At 51.8% G+C, this 15,460-nt stretch overlaps 7 protein-coding genes across 7 annotated transcripts; 3 read left to right on the plus strand and 4 right to left on the minus strand.

The window, feature by feature from the left end:
• Positions 1-251: 251 nt before the first annotated feature.
• On the plus strand, positions 252-2,301 carry BDR25DRAFT_324552 (uncharacterized protein; the record flags this gene model as incomplete). Its single annotated transcript, XM_033692165.1, has 3 exons — positions 252-731; positions 926-1,358; positions 1,430-2,301. 3 exons carry the CDS (start codon positions 252-254, stop codon positions 2,299-2,301), a joined length of 1,785 nt encoding a protein of 594 aa, XP_033548869.1.
• A 746-nt stretch (positions 2,302-3,047) lies between these two features.
• BDR25DRAFT_302833 (uncharacterized protein) lies at positions 3,048-3,867 on the plus strand. Its single transcript, XM_033689884.1, has one exon. The coding sequence runs from the start codon at positions 3,172-3,174 to the stop codon at positions 3,769-3,771; it is 600 nt and encodes a 199-aa protein (XP_033548870.1). The 5' UTR covers positions 3,048-3,171; the 3' UTR covers positions 3,772-3,867.
• A 2,129-nt stretch (positions 3,868-5,996) lies between these two features.
• BDR25DRAFT_342065 (mitochondrial carrier protein-like protein) lies at positions 5,997-7,281 on the minus strand (the record flags this gene model as incomplete). Its single annotated transcript, XM_033693675.1, has 3 exons — positions 7,227-7,281; positions 6,974-7,160; positions 5,997-6,850 (listed from the first exon to the last, which is right to left on the minus strand). The coding sequence occupies exons 1-3, from the start codon at positions 7,257-7,259 to the stop codon at positions 5,997-5,999; spliced, it is 1,074 nt and encodes a 357-aa protein (XP_033548871.1). The 5' UTR covers positions 7,260-7,281.
• Positions 7,282-8,116: 835 nt separating this feature from the next.
• BDR25DRAFT_342066 (uncharacterized protein) lies at positions 8,117-9,297 on the plus strand. The gene has a single exon (XM_033693676.1). It carries the CDS (start codon positions 8,299-8,301, stop codon positions 8,929-8,931), a length of 633 nt encoding a protein of 210 aa, XP_033548872.1. The 5' UTR covers positions 8,117-8,298; the 3' UTR covers positions 8,932-9,297.
• A 197-nt stretch (positions 9,298-9,494) lies between these two features.
• On the minus strand, positions 9,495-10,330 carry BDR25DRAFT_302835 (uncharacterized protein). Its single transcript, XM_033689885.1, has 3 exons — positions 9,981-10,330; positions 9,744-9,856; positions 9,495-9,663 (listed from the first exon to the last, which is right to left on the minus strand). The coding sequence occupies exons 1-3, from the start codon at positions 10,099-10,101 to the stop codon at positions 9,571-9,573; spliced, it is 327 nt and encodes a 108-aa protein (XP_033548873.1). The 5' UTR covers positions 10,102-10,330; the 3' UTR covers positions 9,495-9,570.
• Positions 10,331-11,145: 815 nt separating this feature from the next.
• On the minus strand, positions 11,146-12,235 carry BDR25DRAFT_17631 (uncharacterized protein). Its single transcript, XM_033684172.1, has 2 exons — positions 11,849-12,235; positions 11,146-11,752 (listed from the first exon to the last, which is right to left on the minus strand). Exons 1-2 carry the CDS (start codon positions 12,116-12,118, stop codon positions 11,444-11,446), a joined length of 579 nt encoding a protein of 192 aa, XP_033548874.1. The 5' UTR covers positions 12,119-12,235; the 3' UTR covers positions 11,146-11,443.
• Positions 12,236-14,178: 1,943 nt separating this feature from the next.
• BDR25DRAFT_302838 (C/H/G cyclin) lies at positions 14,179-15,437 on the minus strand. The gene is made up of 3 exons (XM_033689886.1): positions 15,025-15,437; positions 14,771-14,977; positions 14,179-14,719 (listed from the first exon to the last, which is right to left on the minus strand). Exons 1-3 carry the CDS (start codon positions 15,182-15,184, stop codon positions 14,199-14,201), a joined length of 888 nt encoding a protein of 295 aa, XP_033548875.1. The 5' UTR covers positions 15,185-15,437; the 3' UTR covers positions 14,179-14,198.
• Between the last annotated feature and the right edge of the window lie 23 nt (positions 15,438-15,460).

Genomic DNA, 15,460 nt, shown 5'->3' on the forward strand with positions numbered 1-15,460 from the left:
CTCGTCTGTGGCCTCGTCCCGTCCTGGGCTGTCAAGCTTTCTCGCTTCGCTCTGACGCCGGCGGCCATCTTTCCACCAGACGCGATTCTGCTGTGTGTCGTCTCAACTTCACGTCCACGGTCTCGACGTCGTGCTGGTGGGACCGTCGAGGCCCCATTCACCGCTAGGCGTGAATGTCACACGATTTTTCCAAAGCACAAAACATCACAGCGCCGTACTCGCCCGCCCCATCGCACTTCTCGCAAACCAGCATGGCGGATCAGAGCACCCAGCAAAGACAACAATCGGCCTCTTATCCCTCTCCACACTCCTACCCGTCGCCTTCGATGCAGCCCACCTACACCTACCCTCCGCCGCAGGGCCAATCCAACCCTGAGCCGTATCGTGGCTCGCCGCAGGGCCAGAATATGTCACTACCCTCTCTGAATCTTCCCCCAATACGTTTGCAGGATGGCCAGACACAGCCGCCGCCGCAGCACTCAGGACAGCAGCCGATGGGGTCGCCGCTCCCTCCACCACAGCACGGCATGCCCCAGTACTATCAGCATCCGGGCCACGCTCCACCTCCTGGGCAGCAGATGAACATGGCGGGCGGCCCGCATCAGCTCGCGATGCGCTACCAGCTGCCGCCGCAGGGCGAGCAAAGAATTCTATCGGGCGGGCGGCACAAGAAGGAAATCAAGCGTCGCACGAAGACCGGGTGTCTGACTTGTCGCAAGAGGCGCATAAAGGTACGTTTGCAGTTCAATTGGACGCGATGGGCTAGACGCGACGTGAATGCGCGAGGCATGAGGTGCAAGCATCGCAGGAGGCAGCGGTTGTCGTCTGTAACCGAGCCACCAAAGAAGCGAGATCCAAACTTTTCTCGACCTCTAATCCGACTTCACTCGTCCGCGACACAACTGCTGACTAGAATCTCAACTAGTGCGACGAAGCCCATCCCATCTGCCGAAACTGCCAGAAGAGCAAGCGCGAGTGTTTGGGATACGATCCCATTTTCAAGCAGCAACCCGGGCCTGCGCAAATACAACCCGCCCCAAATTCTGCACCGCACCCAACCTCTGTCCCTGCCTCTTCTCCACCCACCACGGTGTCATACGGTGGGCAGGTTCCCCAGGGATACGCCCCCGCTGCGACTGCTGGCTACGCCCCGCCGGTTCCTACCTCGGCATCAGGCCATCCTCCCTACGAAAACTTCAACAACTCTGCGATAGATCCTGCGCTCGCTGCCCAGGACCCAGCCATGCATGGGGGACAACCGCCATACAACGGTACGCATGCAATGAACCCTGCGCTGCGCGGGGTGGGAAGTTCAAGTCCATATTCGTCTGTGGCCTCCGACACCCACCCCATGAAGGGTCCGTGTTTTATGCATTTACTTGTTTTCATCATACACTTGCTCAGATATGTGCTGACTCTTTTTGTACAGCCAAACGCATCAAAATCACTGACATCTTCCCCATTGGCAACCATAATCCACCTGAAATACCCCCACGGACCTCACCAATCCCACCGGAACTGGACGACGAATTTGCAAAGATATTAGCGAACGACTATTGCCTGGGTCTAGACGCAATCCTCGAGACGAAATGGTACTCAACCAACAACAATGCGCTCAACAAGATCTTAGCCGACAGGAGCCTCCATGAAGAAGCCGTGGCATTTGCAGAGACGGTGAAATATCAACACAATTCATTCGATATGGCGCGAATATTCAGTCAAGAGGCTCGTCTGATCTGGCATATGTTGGGCGTGTGCAAACAGAATCCCCCTGCCACCAACGGCACTAACGGGACAGCACCCGCCAATGCCGAAAATGAGGATCGTTCATTAAAGGAAGTCCGAGCGCGCTTCGACATTCTAGAATCCCTCTTAACCAATCAAAATCTTGAAACAAATCCACTGCGTCAAATATCGTATCCGGCCGACGTTGACATCCAGAAGAAGGCCGAGATCGATTTCTGGGAGCAATTGGGCAACTTTGTCGTGTATGCAGATAGTGATTCTGCACCTGCAGGTGCTGTCGAACAAGCGTTGAGCACGATGCGACAGGTTCTGCAGCAGATTGAAGCGCGAGATGTTATATACTCTATTGCGATCGCGAGATCTTCTGGTGGCCGTGTCCGTGGATTTCCCAATAGTCTTCCAGTACCCGTCGATCAGAATCCGGAGAGCGACCCGAACAAGCTAAATGTTGCCATGGGATTCATCAGTCACGAGTGTCGAAACAGTACGCAGCAAGTCATTGCGCGCATCTGCGACATGGCAACGCTTTCGTGGACAGTAAGCAGGGCTCCATGATGAAGATGAGGACCTATCCAAAATTTTATCAACGAGCTCAACGAACGACACTTTCCTGCCACTGCATACTTTAAAACTCTATTACCGGAAGAATCTAAGTGTTTTGGTTGCGAAGGGATTCGGTGGAGAAATGAAAACGGCATGATGCTTGTCATTGCATCTCGGCAAGAAAGAAGAATGCTATTTTATGTACTACTATTCGAAGAGTGCGCCGTTTTTACCCATCATTGCATGCCCATCTAGGGCAGGAAAGAGGAGTTGACTATCCCCCACATGTTATTATTTCTCGACTGGTTCGCAGCACTTTCTAAGCTTCTGTTTCTCTCGCTGATGAGCATTTTCGGACCCCATCTTACTGTTTGCCCCATCTACCCGCCACTCATATTCCCCCTTATTCCCCCTTATTCCCATATCTTTTTATTCAAATATTCGGGTCTTTGCATTCGAATTAGCAGGCTGAAGTATGTTACTTTCAGCATTGGGCAGGCAAACGACACAGATATCCGATTCTTTTACTCTTAATCGCGTGTGTATGTGTGCTACATACCCCTTCCACCTTTTAAGGTGCTTTGCTATATTGATTAGGAGGGAGCAGGCAAAGTAATTATATTTTTTGTCATTCACAGTGGGAAGATGGGATAGAGGAGTGACGAAACGGTGGCAGGAGTTTTGAGCTTTACATGGAGGATGCGTGTGTCGAGGCAAAGTCACATTCGGATACTTTTTCTCGATGCCTTCAAAATGATAGTTGATCTAATTCGTTGTGTCAAATCCTTCCAATTCTCCTAGATGAGCGAGCGGCGGCGGGTTCTGAACTCCACTTCCCCCTCTTCGTACTCATCCCCTTTTTTTCACATTTACCTTTACCTTATGTCCCCTAAAACCACTTACGGAAAACCTGTTCAGGCAACCCCGTCACGGCGTTCCACAACATCAGCCCCGTACTCCCACACTCGCCCTCAACGAAAACATGCAATCAAACAACATCGCCACCGTCGCGCTCACGGCGTCGCTCAGCAAGGAGGACTAATCACACTGGACTACCTCATCACTTCATTCGCATCTCATCCATATACCAATCACTCTTCTCTTCCTAGGAATCCCCATGCCAACACCCCAGATCTGCAACTATCCTCACCGCCCTTCTGGTACCACCAAATTCAGCCTCATCATTTCACCCAGGCTATGTGGAGTAGAATGGAGTGGAGGAAGGCCCAGTCGTGCAATCGTCGGAGAATATCCGTTGTCTTGGATCCCGTGCGATTCGGCCTCGTCTGGAAGCGAGGGCTATCTGTCGTCGGCGGTGTAACACGGTCAAAATGGGGGGTGGTAGATGATGTACGTGTATTTGGAGAAGATGGGGAAGCGAGGCGTGACAGTAATCAATCATTGAGAGGGGTCGGATGGGGCGGATGGGTGACGTCGTGTTGCAGAGTGAACGTGCGTTCTGTGGCCTCGTACTTCCTGTAACCGTTCGTAGTTCAGGCGCTTGGAGGCCCTGGCTTGGGATCATCGGTTCAGGCTTGTTTGCTGCTGTGCAGTGTTGCGGAGGAGTGTGAACACGGGTACGATACAGTACTTAAGAGTCAGCGGTTGGATCTGAGGACTGATGAACGCTGGACACGACATATGCAATGCGAAGGCCGCAACTTGGCTCCCATAAAATGCGTCTTGACAACTCCGATTCTTCCGAAGACAGAATCCGGGCACATGCCTTCCCGACCGTCTGCCTGCCGATCTGCTTGCATGCAGCAGTTTCTCGTTTCAAAGTCCATATCTCTCTATCTTGAGGCACAGCCCGAATCTACAGCTCGCTACAGACGAAAGAGCCGAGCTGTGCGACATTCATACGTGGCTCCTTTCAGATATCTTTTAGACCCTGTGGCCCTCACGGTCGGATCATGCGAACAGCACCTCCTTCATATATTCCAGATCCAATACATCTCGTCGAAGGCCGGACACAACACTTCCCAGATGGACGGACGCCAATAATTTTGAGAAGATGGGCGAGGTCCAACACCGACATCGCTCAGGAGTAGCGCAGTTCGGAGCCCAAGTACACGGATGAGCAAGTGATTCGAAGAATGCCAGGTATATGTTGGCATGATTTCGCACGAAGAGCCTCGCTTACGACGGGAGAGGCAGGCTTTGTCACCCCCCACACTAGCATCCAGGTTCCGCTAACGACGTGTCTGATTGCTTCAGGTGTCTATCTGTAGTACTCGGTCAACTGGACGTTGCCCGGTCGTTCGTTGCATTAATCCCTCCCTCATGCAACGTGAGGTCAGAGGCTCACACGCTCTGGTAGGTTCCCAAATAGTGTTGCGGGCACGTGGGATCCCGCGTCGTCAACCAAGATTTGAGGAGAAAGAGATAGCCCAGGGTCTCAGTCTCACCGGAGGAGGGGTGAACAGGTACCAACGTGGGACAACAGGTCAGGGGGTAGAGCGGGTCGATCGGCAGGAAGTTCGAGCCGGGATTGCGGTTGCGAAGAAGCGGGCTGGCGAGGGACTCTGTATCCCGATTGAGGAGTTTGCTTGTTTCGAATGTGTGGGGATGGGAGGAAGCGACGAGAAGGCCAGTCAGAGGGTGCCGAAGTCGGACATTAGGTATTTGGATTTCGATGACGGGTGCTAGTTCAGATTGTCAGGAGGGCTATGCGTACCATGTCCGAGACTTGCTGAGTGGACTCTCCTCTGCGCTTTTCGGCCGTCTGCAATCGCAGAGTTGACCAAGTATTACCACTCTCTTCAACGTTGTGGTTCCCTTCGCTCGAGGTCCTGATCTATAGCTCCACTTCGAAATGGGGTATTGAGACCGGGATTGCAACCCAATAAGTTCGTCGGGTGTCTACCCCACTGCCACAGTTCCTCTCTCCTCTTTTAGATGTAAGTTTCTAACACCAAACTCGTTCCGAATGATTCTTAGCCACCTTTCCTTCCGCTAATATTCAATCTTTTCTCAAGTACAACAGCTTCCTAGCTACAGTTATCCCTATATCTCTTTTAACTCATACGCTGTCCGTCTTCGCTTCTGCCAACCTCCTTGTTCACATTCAATAGCATTTAAATAGTTTCTAGATTGGCGTGCCCAACTAGCAAGATCATGAATCCTCCTCATTTGTACCTTACTGGCAAGACACCCTGCGCAAGCCAGCGACTTCCAGCGTTTTTGGTGTCTACTCCACCGGCCTAGAATCCTTGCTATGGACGCCGTACTCCTATATTGTCTTTTAAACTAGCCGGGTGTTCCTTCCTCAGATATAGTTGCCACAGCTAAAGGATAACAGAACTTACCTCTTTTTATATAGCTTTCTTGTACTATTTGACAAGGCGTAGTAAACAATCCGTGAAATCTTTATTGATTGCCTCTCCTAGAAACCTTGGTTTGCTAGACATCTCTTACTTTTACACCTCAATTCCTCGAGTGTACCTGTTATAGGTCCTAATAGCCTGCCGACATTGCCTAGAATTCTTTGTTTGCCCTCGGGTATAGTCGGAAAACCCGAGATCGCTGTTACCGTCCTCTCTCACGCTGATAGCGAGTCGTAATGCGGTGTTATAGAAAGGTGAGGTTGGTTTTCAAGACAAAGAGTCGGAGGTTTCTGATAGCTCTCAATGTGTCTTTCTATTCCTCTCTCTTTACATTGCTGTCGAGACAGATCACATCCACTCCCTCCCATCCTATCCCATATTTCAGAACAATTCCCCCCCGTCAATATTCTCTCCCCTTCTCCTCGCCAAATAAATCCTCCCACTCTCATACACCCCCAGGTACAACCCGCTCCCCAACATCGTCCAACAGCTTCTTAACGCACCTCCTCTCCACAACCCTCTTACTCCTTTTTCCCTTGCAATCTCCTTTCCGATCTTCCAAGCACTCTGCTTTCCCTTTTCCCCCGGACTCAGCAACGGATTCAACGACCTCACCGCACTCTTCGCCGTATCTTTCGAAGACTGCATCGATTTCCCAAACGCATCGACTAACCCCTCTGATTCACCCTTCTGCACGTTCTTTTGTGCCAACGAAGCTTCTTTAACGGCGTCCTCAGCCGCTGAGAGCATAATCCGTGTCTTAACCACATCTACAGGTGTTGTTATCACCGCCGCTGCAGCGCCAGCTGTCCCCGCACTAATCGCTGTGATGATCCCGCTCTCGAGCAAACTCCCCGTCGACTCCCCTTGCCTATCCCTGTACCCTCTAATCCTCTCCCTCAGTCTCTCAAACATCGGAAACTGCAGTGCTGTGAATGGTAGGTTCCTACCCGCGAGTGCTGTGTAACCTCTCCACAGAGCCAAAGGATTCGACTTGAACTTAGAGAGTGTCTGGATGGTGGCGTTTGTAGTGGAGCTAGCTGACACCATTTGGGCATTCTGCTTGATGACTTCAGCAGGGGTGAGTATGGCGCAGGACACGAGTTCGGCAATGGAGGAAGCTGCTGCGTGGAGAATTGGAGTTGGGATGAGGCCGTTTGGGTGGGTAGATATAGAGGGGTTGAGGTGGACTAAGAAGGATTTTGTACGTTCGTATGTGGTGAAGAATGCTCCTGCTACGCTTCATCAGCACTAATCTAGTCCAATGGCCTCCTACATAGCTTCTAACCTCCCCAATCCGCGTGGAAACCGGGACTCGAGAAGTCGGCATTGCAATGGGGAAAGGCGGGGGGAAGTACATGAAGGTAAAGTCGCTATAATCACACTACCCACACCCTGATACAACCCGCGGAACAACACGGGATTCGGCTTCCCTGTCTTTGCATTGGTATACAGTCCTGCATATTCCGGGGCCTGGAACCGAGTTTTCAGAGTGTCGAGTGGATAGACGAGTAGATCGACTGCGAATGCTGCGATGGCGCCGGCCTATGCAACAAACTGTCAACTCTTTCTTCTCCAATCCATCCACAAGATGGACGTCAGATGACTTACGAGAAGAATGTCGGTATTAGAGTTCCCTGGCATATGTAATTGCTGAATGACGAAGGTGATAGATACATGGTATGGTGTTTCTCAGCGAAACTTTTGATGGAGGAAGCTGCCGTTTACTCACGGTCCGAGGTCGGCAACGGGGAAAGGAGAGCACGACGTCATCGATGGGCGTGCCGGTACACCATCATGTGGGAAGCTTATTCTCCACGCAGGTCTAGATTGCGTTCTGGAGACTTCTCCAATACCCTTTCTTGAGCTAGAATATCCCCCCCTCGTAAGGTGGAAGACGAGAAGTGTTAATTATGTCTTGTTGATAGAACCAATCCATTCAAATTTGAGCCGAGGATCCCTATCCTTTCGAAGATTAGGGCATATGCTCGTATGCGGTGGAATATACCAGGTTTTGGTTTACGGCAGACTCTGGATCCTTATAACGCTCACCTTACCTCCTGTGGCCGACCCGACAGGCATAAGCATCCTTGGAAATGCCCAGTATGGAGGGCCACTATCCCACAAGATCCATCGAAGCCAAGATATGATGGTTGAGAATTAATCAAATTTGAACGAGCTTGATCCAGATCATTGGCGATATCTGGGAAGCAAAAGAAATTCAAGAATATGATAGTATTGGAGGAACAAGCGTTAATTCACCCAATCCTCAACCTCAGGTCTAATTGAGTCAAAGCCCCCTCAATTTAATAAAGCAAAACTCTTAAAAGAACAGAGATCGTATGAATGGGAACAAGGTGCAAAGTCTTATTTCAACAGTAGTTCCACCTAAGAAGTGTAGCGACAACACGCATAACCCTTTTTGGTAACGCACAACCCGTCCCGCTCGCCTATCCACACGAATTATGCAAGGTCTTGTTCCTTCACAAACTGCCAGCTGCCGCTGCCAGGGTCCCCTGCTCTTAGGCCTATCAGACCACGACACTTTCTCCCAGCCTCACGACCGTTGTTCTTCCCCTCACTCTGAGCTGAGGCCCTCTCCCCTCCCCCTCCTCCTCCTCCTCCTCCTTACTTCGTTCTCCCAAGGCCGCCAGGTTTGAAAGCATAGTTAGTTCCCTTTACAATGACAAACCAGGAACGCCCCGGCAGCCCCACTCCCTCAACTTCCACCGCCTACCTCGACACCAAAATCACTCTCGACAACTTCCGAACCCTCCTTGGTCTACCTAGCGATCGAGCCCCGATCCCTCCCACCCATCTCCCGCGGTGGTGGCCTGAGTCCCTGCGTCATCGCCGCCTCCCAGATCCCGAAGAAAACATTGGAATATACTCCAATATTCTTTATCAAGAGCGCATTACTCAGCGACAATATGGGTTATTCAAATCCGTGATATACGGCGGCCTAATAACCCAGCTATTACTCTCTGCCCTGTTGATCTTGCTAGCGTCCGTGCCGTCAAACCATCATGTCGCGATTGCCGTCTTCGGTGCGCTGAATGGGGTGATTACGGGGATATTGGCGTTGGTGGGGGGACAAGGGTTGCCTAATCGGTTGCTGCAGTATTCGGATGGCCTACGTGCGTTGAGAGAGCGTGTCGAGTGGTTGGAGAGAGAATTGGAAGCCGGAATGCGGGAAGTGCGGTATCGGGAAGTCGTTGGTCTGAGAGAGGCGTATGAGGGTCTGAGGGGAGATGAGCAGGTCAATCGCCCAGACTTTTGGGTTAGTTTTGGAGGGAGGGGGAGGGGCGCTGAGTGATGGTGGGGAAATGCTGGAGCAATTAACCATTCGGAAATCTGGAGTTAGGCAACGTTGTCCTGGGTGAAGGCAATACATGATATGGGACATTTAACAATTTGTTGGTTGTCTCGTTGAAAGCTTTATACCACGTCAGCTCTTCTTTTTCTCTCTGTCGCTAGGAATTGTAATGGAAGGTTGCCGATACGCACCTTTTGGGCCGCGAGGTTCGGCGAGATTGGATATATCTTTGGTGAGGAAGAGTTCCCTTGTAATTCCTATCCTCTTTCAAGTTCTATTCCATGACTTACCTCGATTAATCGTATTCCTGGTAGATGTTAGTTTACGAGAAGATATTGGGCAGAAAACTGAGATAACTTACCCGGCAGCTTCATCCTGTGCACACGATAGTGCTGGGCTATAGGAATATCAATCGAGCAAAGAGGAAGCCCCTAGGTGCTCAAAAATGCGCTCAAAAATGCGCTCGATAGGCGACGAAACCAAAGAGCAAAGGTTGATAAGGGGGATGTGAACAGTTGGGATTCATGACTTCATGAAGACCTTATTGGAAACATGACATTCCTCCACAATATCCAACCCCCTCTTCCACTGTTACCAGTCCCTTTCGAGCAGTTCCCACAATGCCTTATTTGGAAAGTATCACTTCTTCTCTTTAGCAAGCTTTGCCCCCTCCTCTTGGAGCTCCTTGATGGTTTCCTTGGATGCCTCGACTTCGCCTCGGTCTGCCTTGACCTAGACTAGATATCAGTATACACGTGAAAACTCTGAAGTAAAGTATCCTCCTTGGAAATAGCGGGAACACGTTGACGTACGATGCTTTCACTATCTGACGCCAATTGCTCTTTCCAGTGGCCCTTTCCTTCCTTATGCTTTTTCAACAGATCGTCCTTCTCCCGTTCGATTTCATCTTTGCGACCTTCATGTCCTTTAATCGAAGTTAGGGTTAGTATCTGACTATCTGGCTAAATAGAGGAAACGGAGTCATGTTGCCGAATAGCATGGAGTAAGAAGCTCCTGAACATGAGGGGAAGAAGAAACACGAAGCATACCAAGCGCAGTCTCCTTTCCCGCATATCTCGTTGCCACCGTTTGATGGATAGCAGCACGCTGTGCAATCGTCAATGAACCAACCTGGCTCCATCCAGCCCCAAGAAGTCGTAAACCGGACATATTATTTCCTCTCGTTGTTTCGTCGAATGCTTAACTTTCGTCGTTGGGCTTCTGTTGAGCGGGGGCTCCAAGTCTTGCACAACTCGAGAGTGTCAGTGCCGGAACAAAGTGTGGTTCCCAAACGCAATTGAAATTATCGTTGATAAAGGAACTGAATCTTGTCCTTGGGGTCGAGGGAGCCTTTCAATAGTTAAAGGGAGCGGAAGACTGGCTTGTTGTTTGAAATTTGAGAAGATCCTCGGCATGATTCTTTTGCTTATGACGTCAACATCACTTGGGTCGCGATTACGTATCCATTGGGTTCATAGGAGGCACCATTCGGGGGCCTTCATTTCAAAGCTGGAGTACATCACTCTGGCCAGTCGGATGAGGCTCTTTGGGAACATCTCGTCGGGTCTCATTCTATAGGAGACCTCATTACGAATCTGGGACCACATCCACGCTACACTAGCGTTTCCAGATGATGGGGCTTGGTGATGTTCGGAGAGCGAAACTGGCTCTCCAAGTTTCTAGCGCTAAGAGGGTCCGAGTGGATATAGTGATATCAAATGATTCAAGTTGCGATTCCATTTCCTAGGATAATAAAACTCACTGCCCTCATGTAGAGGCGTGTATTGTAGAAGAAAGAGATCCCCAAAATAAAGAAGATAGAGCAACCAAAAACATTCCAAGAAGCTTTCAAAGATTGCTCCACCCACCCACCATTGGGTTTTGGTAATCCTCATACAATAAAAAAAATTGACCATGTAGTCTCGTCCCAGCGTACAGTATCAAGCGACAACCCACACCATATGGAGATATGCACCTAAACCCAGTAACCCGACACCGCCGCTTCAATAACTAATCGCGCCATGGTATACCAACCTCCTGAGCCGAACCACACAAAAGAAATCTACCCGTTGTAATGGTCCCGTTCAAGGTGACCGGGTAACAAATAAGTTAGACATCCAGCGCTACAGAACACCTTTATCTGTAAGCAATAGTTTTCTTAAAGTCTTAAACGTTTGACGGAAACCCAATATGCGACCCATAAACACCGATGATTTGCAAACCGCCGTGAATGCGTAACGCTGGAAGACATGAGACCAAGAGCGTTCTATCCGAAATGATGTTTTCGCTACAATTGCAACGCCGTCGCCCGTTCCGAGTGGTATACCCAAGATGTCGAAGGAGATATCGTAGATTTGTACAAGGAGAGTCGAAGGTATAGACGTACGGATCCTCCGGAGGATATCGGGAAGGAACATTAGATCCTGAAGGTAGGGGTAGCCACTAGTCCAGCAACGAGGGACGCCACAATGCAAGTCGAACAAAAACGCTTGGCCTCGGGCCAGCCGGGCTGTTACCAGCGTCGCGACATGAACTGCTGCTGGATCTGTCGGTTGGGAGAGACAGATGGCGGTGGGCTAGCAACAGCGCGTGTTGACGGGTCGACGATTGGAATAGCATTGCGGGTTCGTTGGGCTAGTGGCTGGTGTAGTTTAGTCTGGGAAGAGTTGTTCTGTTGGAAACCGGCCGGCGTATATGGATTAGGAGCAGAAGACAAGACGAAAGAAGGCGTCGGTTGAAGTTGATGCTGGAGTGGAGACTGTTCCGGCGAACCGCTCGACAAAGACGACCGATCAGAGCCGGAGGAGTGAATGGATTGAAGCTGCGCATCGCCTGTTAGCCTTGGTTTATCGCAGTGTTGGTGACGCAGGACGGGTGGCGAATCCCGCGAGATGGCACGGAGACAAAAGTCGCTTACATCATCATCAGTGAGCAGGTGGAAGGGGCAGAATATCTCATCGTCCTCCAAGTCGAAGGACCTTGCGGCCTCGAAGTCCCGCTTGAAGGCGGTGACGTTTGCAGGCTCTACAACAAACTCCTTCGGCGTTCGTACCTGGCGGAACTGCTTGTGGTGTTGAGATGCCGAGAGTCGGGGGGCTCTCCGTGATCGGCCCCCATGGTGGTTATGTGAATGGGTATTCAAATGCGACGGGTGATGCTGTCCACCGAAGCTGTAGAACTGCGACATTTCTTACGGGCGGTTGCGGATGGCGTTGTGGACGAAGAGTGGGTGAGGGGGGGGGGGGGCGTCTCGGGGTTGATGAGGGCTGCGAGGCGGTGGAGTGATCGGAGGGAATGCGAGGCCACAACAGAGGCGAAACAACAAAGGGGTTGATGGGCGGGTATGGCGCAAGTGGTCGTTGAGCAACGCAATGGAGTAGAGGTGAGGGGCGAGATAGCGGAGCGGAGGAGTATTAACTACGATGTTGCGATGCGAGGCGGAGCATATGGTTCAAGAAGGTGGGAGGGAAACAGAGGAGGATGGGCGAGTGATGAAGGCTGGGTCACTGGCGGGTCTCTCTGCTAAAAGGCTGAGCAGGACCCACCCGTCGGCCGCCCATTGGCCGTCCCGCGTTGCCACCGCTCTGCGCGCCCCCCAATCAGCAGCTAGCGCAGGCACTAGTGTTCACTAGCTGGTCCGGGCGACACTAAGTTGAGCATGGCGGGCCAGGGCATGCACGTCTCGAGGCCACCAGAGATCAAAGTCGTCCGCCCTCCGCGCATCCCCAAGGGCAGTGGCCGGCCTCTCAGTGAGCTTTGCTGGCACCTGGCGGCAGCGCTGGTGCCCGAGCGACTTTTGCAGCGACAACGACAACGCTCAATCTCAGTTACCTCACTGCGACAACGTCGTGCCATCGGTCGCTCCCGCTGCGCCCAAGGAGCGCTCCCCATGTTTAGGACCCCAGGAGCTCTGAACCGGAGGCGTAGCATGTCAAACAACTTATGCACTGCACGCTAGAACTTGCCCGCCGCTCACAGGCTCTCAGGCTTACAGCCTCGGGCGTCGTGGGCTGGCATCGTGGGCTGGCATCGTGACCCCAATCTCTTGTTGACCGCTGTTGACCGCTCCTTTTCGCTCCCCTCATGCAGGCGGTTCTGTCGTCGCTGCATTCGTCGCTTGCTCCTCAGCTGTTCTCGCTCTTCCAGCGGCGGCCATGCCAGCAGAATTGATTAATTCCCGATCGCTGGAAGCTTTTCCGCGCTTGCTAGTCTTCGGCTGCAGCGCCTTCACCAAGTCCGGAGCACCGTCTGCGCAGCTGTTCTTCTCTGGGGTAGCTGCAGCACTAAAAGCAGCACACAAGCAGTGCCTCACTCCCCGAATACCCCTTCTGCAAGTGGCTGGAACGGGATTCTGTGAATCGCTGGAGTGAGCGAGTCCTTGACCACTCGCGAAATCATTAGTTGTCGGGTTCTGCAATTTCTGCATCCCCTCTTTGGGGTTTGCGCTGCCCTCCCCCCCCCAACGGACCCTCATTCTAGTGGGTGAGATGCAAAGCGCCGGGTTACCCACGCTTGATCACAGTAACGGTGCATTTTTCGGTCAGCGCCTGATGCTTCCAGACGCTCGCCGTGTCTAACACCCTCCCACCTCTCCGCTCTCGTGGGTCGCTTGTCGCCAGAACGAAGACCCTGAGCTTGTGTGACCTTGCGAAACCTTCCAATCATTAAGCAGGCGATGTCGAGGAATCGAATTGCGTGGCTCCCCAACGGTTTCCCAGGCGCAAGCCATAATTAGCACCCTTGACGCTCGAGGGGGGCCGACAACACTCCACAGTCGCCTGCTCGTGCCTTTGCAGCAGTTTCTCGCTGTCAGGGAGCGTTCCATCTGCTCCTCGAAACCCGCTCTGGCACAGCCAAGCTTACTGCTTGAACCTTGGCGATCGCCTTGTTGCTCTCCAAACATTGTCAGCTCACACTATCTCCACCTGTCGTGTGGGGGAGTTTACAGAAGGTGCTGATGCCGCGCGGAGAGTTAATCAATGTGAATACAGGCGAGAGCGCTCGCGAAGAGTGGTGGTGGGTTGAACATCCTGGGATACTATGTTGCTCACTGCATTAAGTGCTGAGTTTGAGGTCAGCACCTAAATTAACGGCCTCCCCAGCCTGCAGCGTGCTGCGCATCTTGAGAGAGTGGTAGCACAGCCGGCGATAGTCGAAGCTCAGGATATCGCAACGCCATCGATGTCATCATGCCACTTCGGCCGCACTTGAAACAGCCTGCAATGTCCAAGCCCGAAACTTAGTCGATAAGGCATGATTAATAGCTGTCATTTGTCCAATCCTCTCGCCTTTACAAATTTAGCAATCTGATCTTTACATGTCTTATCGGTATAACACTCCCACACCTCATAAAGGGATATAAGCTCCTGGGTACACTCCACGACGGCCTCGATGTCGACACTACTTTCTGCTAGCCAGTCCACCAACTTCTGGACTCGGTTCTGCGTCCCTTGTGCAGCAGCATTCCGAGCATTTCCTAGAGTCTGCAACGCATTGCTGACTCCTGCGGCATGCAGCTGAAGACCACCCTGCGTCGGCTTAAGGACAACGGCAAGAAACATCGCCGTGATTGCAATCACGTGAGGTGCATGGAGAAGAGGAAGATCTGTCAGATAGTGGTCGTTGATGATTGACCATGCTAGTGCATTTTCCTCCTGAGTTAGCTGGAAGTGAGTCTGCAGTTCTGCGAGGCTGCGGTATGGATGGTGGATGATGAGCTGTGAATTCATTTCTGAGATGAGCGTGAACTCGCATTCGCCAATCTTGGAGATGTCATTGAAGGATGTGTCTGTTGTGTGTGTCAGTGAGTGTGAGCAATCTTGGAGAACGAGGACCTTACCCCAGCAGTGACGGGCTTCTGCTAATATCATCCGGATATGCTGGGGACACTCCTCCATCTTGCAAGATAGGTAGAGAGAAGTCGCAAGAACGAGGGCAGGATTGGTGCGGCGAATTTCTACCTTGGTGTAGAATCGCCGTACGTAGACCTGGGCAGTGGCCAAGGCCTGTTGCCGTATTCCGAGGGGCCTTGCCATTTTAGACAGCTCTGAGAGAGATCAGTTGACGTCTGGAAGGAGAGCATTAGCGACCCACGGTGATAGAAATATATGCTTAGATGCCGCCTGTCGGGCAAAGGATATAAGTTCACCAGATTCCTCTCCGACTCTTCAAGCTTCTTGCGTTCAAGTGTCAGTTGCTGCTTTGTGAATGTCCAGTACTTCCGCTGAGTCGATTCCCAGTAGCTTGCCGCCATACTGGAGGATGAAGACCCGCTGATAAGGGAGCCTCGAAGAATATTATTATCAACGATGGACCAACTCGAGTAAGATGAGTGCGAGTGTCACTCCTCGCAACGAGTGAAGGAAGCGACGAGGATGCCGTTTTGGGAAAGGCATGCAAGTTCTGAGCAGGTCACCACATCCTGCAGCCGAAGACACCGGTCGAAGTCTGCCCGTCGTTCACCTCGACAAAAAGGAGAGCAGCTCACTTCCGGAAGAGGCGGGCTGATGTTGAAGTCGATGTGGCGGGG

Source organism: Lindgomyces ingoldianus (assembly GCF_010093535.1).
Source record: "Lindgomyces ingoldianus strain ATCC 200398 unplaced genomic scaffold BDR25scaffold_12, whole genome shotgun sequence".
Taxonomy (NCBI): domain Eukaryota; kingdom Fungi; phylum Ascomycota; class Dothideomycetes; order Pleosporales; family Lindgomycetaceae; genus Lindgomyces; species Lindgomyces ingoldianus.

Bases quoted from the DNA above. Each gene is read 5' to 3' on its own strand.
- BDR25DRAFT_17631 (XM_033684172.1), bottom strand. From the start codon at position 12,118: ATGTCGCAGTTCTACAGCTTCGGTGGACAGCATCACCCGTCGCATTTG. The intron at 11,753-11,848 runs GTAAGCGACTTT...GGCGATGCGCAG, and splicing joins ACCTGCTCACTGATGATGAT to CTTCAATCCATTCACTCCTC.
- BDR25DRAFT_302833 (XM_033689884.1), top strand. From the start codon at position 3,172: ATGTCCCCTAAAACCACTTACGGAAAACCTGTTCAGGCAACCCCGTCA.
- BDR25DRAFT_302835 (XM_033689885.1), bottom strand. From the start codon at position 10,101: ATGTCCGGTTTACGACTTCTTGGGGCTGGATGGAGCCAGGTTGGTTCA. The intron at 9,857-9,980 runs GTATGCTTCGTG...CTTCGATTAAAG, and splicing joins GGGAAAGGAGACTGCGCTTG to GACATGAAGGTCGCAAAGAT. The intron at 9,664-9,743 runs GTACGTCAACGT...TATCTAGTCTAG, and splicing joins CGTCAGATAGTGAAAGCATC to GTCAAGGCAGACCGAGGCGA.
- BDR25DRAFT_302838 (XM_033689886.1), bottom strand. From the start codon at position 15,184: ATGGCGGCAAGCTACTGGGAATCGACTCAGCGGAAGTACTGGACATTC. The intron at 14,978-15,024 runs GTGGGTCGCTAA...GATCTCTCTCAG, and splicing joins AAGCATATATTTCTATCACC to AGCTGTCTAAAATGGCAAGG. The intron at 14,720-14,770 runs GTAAGGTCCTCG...CACACACAACAG, and splicing joins AGAAGCCCGTCACTGCTGGG to ACACATCCTTCAATGACATC.
- BDR25DRAFT_342066 (XM_033693676.1), top strand. From the start codon at position 8,299: ATGACAAACCAGGAACGCCCCGGCAGCCCCACTCCCTCAACTTCCACC.